The 5992-nt window shown below is 37.6% G+C and overlaps 1 protein-coding gene across 1 annotated transcript; it reads right to left on the bottom strand.

The window, feature by feature from the left end:
- Positions 1 to 1468: 1468 nt before the first annotated feature.
- Positions 1469 to 5727, bottom strand: LOC144961091 (aquaporin-5-like; the record flags this gene model as incomplete). Its single annotated transcript, XM_078894408.1, has 3 exons — positions 1469 to 1549; positions 2056 to 2260; positions 5540 to 5727. Coding segments are annotated over 3 exons (474 nt in total), but the record flags the coding sequence as incomplete, so codon positions are not given.
- Positions 5728 to 5992: the final 265 nt, after the last annotated feature.

Below are 5992 nucleotides of genomic sequence, written 5' to 3'. Positions count from 1 at the left end.
CGTGAATGAATTTTTTTGGCCAATTGGCGCACCATACTTATCTTTTTTGAACAGCTTATCCATATTGGGCGACGCCTTGTACAGGATTCAAACAAACTTGTAAGTGACTGCAGCCAACACTCCACCGACAATGGGGCAATCAGTTGATTGTGAGTTGAATTTTTAAAATGATCATCATCATCATCATCTCATCATTTTATCATCATATCATCATCATCATCATTCTTTTATCTCAATCATCGTCTCGTCATCGGCGTGTCTTCATCATCTCGTCATACACCTCATCATCATCTCATGATGTCATTTTACAGTGTTATATCAAAATTTTTCCCCTCACCTTTTAACACTATCAAGGGCCTTGTAATCCGGCATTTTCAGCCTTTGAAATTGACGCATTAACTTGCTTGAATTTTAACAAGACAAACTCATCGGAATCTAAGCCCGTAAATCTATCTTGTATTTGCCGACTAGACCTGCCAAATACCAACATCTCTGCCGTATCTCCGGGTTTTATGTGATATATTATACGTATTTATTGTATTTTATTGTCTTTGTTATTACGAGTAGCTGAACAAGGGTTTTGAGCCCCCCCCCCCCCCCCCCCCCCCCCCCCCCCCCCCCCCCCCCCCCCCCCCCCCGCCCCCAAACGTTCAGTGTTACGTTTTTTGTTCTTTTTTTTTCTAAGCCGTTATATTATTCATATTCGATAATTACTTTTTACCATATAGATAGTATGCCTTTGGCTAAGAAGTTCACTGCATTAATTTCCATCTGGAAGTATACCGGACCAACACACAAATCTATGTGTAACCATGAACGTTTATAGTCATGTTAATACAGTTTAGTGAGAATTACTCATAAACGCGGATGGCAAAAAATAATAACAAAGACCTGAGTGACATCAACTTCGAACTATCTATAGGGATACCCCCCCCCCCCCCAACCAATAAGAGACGCGGTGGGCCACAATTTATCAACAGGACTTAGGAGTCTCTTATAAATAGAATGAAGTTGACGTCACTCGGGTCTTTGTTATTGCTTTGAGCCATCCGCGTTTATGAGTATTTCTCACTTAAATGTATTAACCAGACGTTCAAGGTTACACAAAGTTTGTGTGTTGGTCCGATTTACTTCCGGATGGCAATGTTGTGAGCTTCTTAGCCAAGCGCATTCTATGCAATCCTCAATGTTAAGCAATTGGCTTACAGATTGACCGATGTGCACATATTAGCAGGTCTGATGACTAGAAGCAATTATGGGCTTGATTTATCATTGTTTTACTGATGAGAAATATTTTGCGTTGGTGTGATAGTATTGAAGGAGCCCATAACAATTGGGGTTATCAGACTTGGAAATAAGTACACGTTGTTTAGAATCCTTACCATAGAAGGCGTTTTCAGTGGACATTTAGTGGACATTGCGCTATATAGGTGCTCGTTTTGAAAATAAATAAATTCAAACAACCTACCCAGTGATCGTCCCAGTCCTCAGAGGCGACAGCACTACCCAGGGATCGGCTTGGGTTCATACTGGCCCCAGTGTATCGGATCTGAAAGAAAACATCAAATAATGATTTTAAAAACTGTTGAAAAAAATTAAAGAGAATAACAGGGAACGAAAGTGTTATGTCAAACAAACAGCGTGGGGAAGCGTAGCTCAAGCGGTACGGTCTTTACTTCGAAACGTAATGAGTTCGATCACCCGTCGCTGCGTTGTGTGGCCTTGAGAAAGTCACCTCACCCTAGCTCAACTTGCGGTGCTCATCCAACCTCTATAGGGAGACGGAACTCTGGTAAGGTAAGGTAAGGTAAGGTAAGGCAATGGGCTTGAACGTGAAGAATGGCATTCCATGATCTGTATAGGAAGACGGAACTCCGGTAAGGCGGGCTTTGCGAGCGACCGATCGTCCCTCCGCTAGTCGCCCAGGTATTTGGCCACACACATTGCGTTTTCACTCCGATTTGCTTCAGCTGTGCCTGTCCCTCGATCGTCCCTGGATGAAAACTGAGCGTGCATGGAGCCTTTAATGTAAAGTATATTATTATCAATACTAACCCCGGCCAAATGTCCAAGAGCGACTGTGAGTCCGATGATCAGAGCAGGGCTGCCAAACTGAGGGCGGTTGGGATCTGTGGTACCGAAGATGACGATAACGAGGACAAAGGTCAGGATGAGCTCCACCCCGAAGCCTTGACCTTGAGTGACGTCAGCGCCGAGTTTGGTTACAGCCAAATTGTTGTGGAATTCGTCAGGAGAAACTCTGATAGGAAGAAATGAAAATTAACCCTTTAGCGGGGGAATTTCTTTTTTTTTTTTTTTTTGTTGTTGTTGTTTTATCTTCATCTTTAGATATAATGAGTCAATAATTTTTTTTTTCCTACTCTTACGACTAAAAATTAACAATGAGAAAGAGAGAGCAAGAGGGAAAGAAGGAGGGAGAGTGCCTGTGCATGTATATAATGCGTGTATACTATGATGTGTGTATAATATATATATATATATATATATATATATATATGTGTGTGTGTGTGTGTGTGTGTGTGAGAGAGAGAGAGTGTGTGTGTGTGAAAGAGAGAGATAAATAAATAAATAGATAAATAGATAGATAGATAAATAAATAAATAGAGAGAGAAAGAGATAGATAATGCTTTTTTCTCTTGTCCATTTGTATTTATTGTTTGTGTTTTGGAAAAAAAAATTTTGAAAACAGTTATGTTAATGAAAAGTCGAGCACAGCTAAAAGAATTAATACCAACAATAACGCGAGTAACAATCCATTGAACAAAGAGGAATTTAAAAGCTTCTATCAAGAAAAATCTAAACAACATATTACGGCTTGGAATGAGGCTTGAGAAAAAACAATAACAATCTTAGGATTTTCTATAGCGCAATATCCACTAAGCGTGCTTAAAGTGCATTACAAATGATCCCCGATCAAAGCAACACGTAACATGTAGAACGAGACATGACGCCTGTTAGGCGATATTACAATTTTTTTCCGACAGAGACAACGCTGTTGACGACCAGGTACTCATTTTACACCCGAGTACGATGAGAGAATGTGAGTAAAAAGTAGTCTTTTCCAAGGACTCAACTATGCGCCGAGAAGAGGCTTGAACCCAGGACCTTCCGATCCGGAAGCGAGTGTCATACCACTAGACCACGTAGCCGCACAGTGACGGCGAAAAATAATGAGGCATAATTTCCGCTCAAATTTCTAAACAAATGAATGCTGTTGAAATGGCCAAACCGACTATTCTAACGAAACTCTAAAGAAGAAATAGAATATTCAAAAGTTTGGCCAGAAAATTCGCCTTTCAAAAAATATCGATCGATTAAAATGACCTTCCTCTTGGCAAAACTCTCAAAACTGGGACGTCGCGAAGCCTCGGATTTGAGAGTTTTTGCCAAATATGCGAAGGCCCAGGTTTGAGCGTTTTGTCAAGATGAGGGTCATTTTAATCGACGATCAATTTTTTGAAAGGCGAATTTTCTGGCCAAATTTTAAATACGTTTTTATTCAAAGTGCAACAGAATTGTCAGTTTGGGTTCCCTCTTTATCAAGAGACAGTGCGATCAATATGAAAACACACAGACATACACACTCACACACACACACACACACACACACACACCACACGCACGCACACAGCACACACACACCCCCCAAATACTCACAGACACACACAGACACAACCACACACACACACACAGCCACACACACACACAACCACACACACAACCACACACACACACACACACACAAATACACACACACACTCACGAATAAAAAAATTGAGCTTTTATATAGAGCAGTACCCACTAAACGTGCTCATAGCGCTTTATAAGGGACCACTGTCCAATAATAGCAAGACTTAACATGCAGTACGGGACATGACGCCTGTTGGGGAAATGTTTTAAATGTTATAGGCAATGCTGTTAACGGACAGATATTCATTGTATTGTACACCTGCTGTGCGGTGAGAGAATGTGAGTAAAGAGCCTTTTCCAAAGACTCAACTATGCGCCGAGGCTCGAACACAGGACCTTCCGATCTGAAAGCGAGCATCATATGTTTTTGTTTTTAAGGGTTTTACGGCGCTTGCAACACATTAAGGTCATATCAGCGTCAGTAAAAAGGATGAAAAGGGGATAGTAAAAAGTTCTAGAATTACAATAAAGTATCCAAGAAAAGGGAAGATAAAGGGGAATTGGTTCAAATAAGAAACAGGTGTAGATTCCAAAAGCACTCTATCAAAGTACTTAGTTTGAGATCACTAAAAGTCTCATCCAGACACAAGCACAGGTCCCCGCTAACAGGAACACACTCAAATGTTTTACAAATCATATATAATATAAAGAAAGCATAACACAGTGCATAACAGAGAGATGATTTACAATGAAAAAAATATCTCCCAAAACTAACTATACATTCGACTGTTTCCCTCTCAGCCAGGGCATCTGACCAGGGCCAGGACAAAACCAAGTAATCTCATTCCAAGACAAAGACAGAAAGCTAGTTGGAAAACAGATATAAGGGGATAGAAGACACAGTATGTACCCCCCTGCCCACTATGGGAGGTCAGGAACCCCACCCAGCGAGTGTCATATCACAAGATCACGTGATACATGACAAAATTAGTGTATGTTTTATCCATGGAAAGAGCCATAGTTTTACGTACTCTGGTGTAAAATGACTCCCTGGTTGTTTTAACATGCTCTATTGAGAAAAAAAATTATAACATTGCTTTGCAGCGCTTGTAATGTTTTTTTGTTTGTTTGTTTGTTGCTTTAGGTCTCTTCCAACAGAAATTAGGTTATATGAGAGACCGCTGAAACAAAAAAAACAAGCAATCTAACAAAAATAGTACAAATGTAAATCAAAATCATAACCTAAAGATATCATAAGCTAAATTATAAATAACCAAGAACAAACAGGCAGAAGATTTACAGAAAAAAAAATATCCCCTGTCAAAAATATAATCACAAACCAAAGAAGCAGGATAGGCTAGTAAAGAGAAGAAGAAACGACATCACTATCGGATCGTACACCCATGCGAACATCATAGGTATATGATTCAAGGGTGATGCTCCCATCCAACCACCCGCTTGTAATGTTTCGTCCAAAGTTAAGTTAAGGATTGCTATTGGCTTGGGCTTACTTTTAAAGCACTTTGAGAAATGTTAGTGGATATGTTGTCTTGTAGTATGACATTCGCGTTCGGATCGGCGTGTCCTAGGTTCGAGCCTATTATTATTATTATTATTATTATTATTATTATTATTATTATTATTATTATTATTATTATTATTATTATTATTATTATCATTTTTACAATTATTATTATAAATATTATTATCATTATTATTATTATTATTATTATTATCATTATTATTATTATTATTATTATTATTATTATATTATTATTATTATTATTATTATTATTAGTATATTATTATTATTATTATTATTATTATTATTATTATTATTATTATACATTGCACTATATCAACGCTACTGTAATGACTACCCACTCACCCTTTGACAATCATGCCTCCAATGATGGCGCCGGCGATTTGAGCGACCAGATAGAAGAACGCCTTGATGATGGAGATGTTGAGACTGACAGCCATGGCTATTGTCACTGCCGGGTTGATGTGGCCCCCGCTCACGTGACCTACCATTTGGATCATGGCCATGATGGCCAGCCCAAAGGCCAGGGCAATCTGGGAAATTAGACATAAATAAAAACCAATTAAGAATTAATAATAAAAATAATAATAATAATAATAATAAAATAATATAATATTATAATATAATATATAATAATAATAATAATAATAATAATATAATAATAATAAAATAATAATAACAATAATAATAACAATAATAATAACTAATAATAATAATAATAATAATAATAATAATAATAATAATAATAATAATTAATAATAATAAAAATAATAATAATATAATAATAGTAATAATAAT

Source organism: Berghia stephanieae, unplaced genomic scaffold (genome assembly GCF_034508935.2).
Source record: "Berghia stephanieae isolate SIO BIC M18660-M18661 unplaced genomic scaffold, UCSD_Bste_1.3 scaffold1389, whole genome shotgun sequence".
Lineage (NCBI taxonomy): Eukaryota > Metazoa > Mollusca > Gastropoda > Nudibranchia > Aeolidiidae > Berghia > Berghia stephanieae.
Note: the sequence above shows the minus strand (reverse complement) of the source record. Positions and strands in the feature narration are given on the sequence as shown.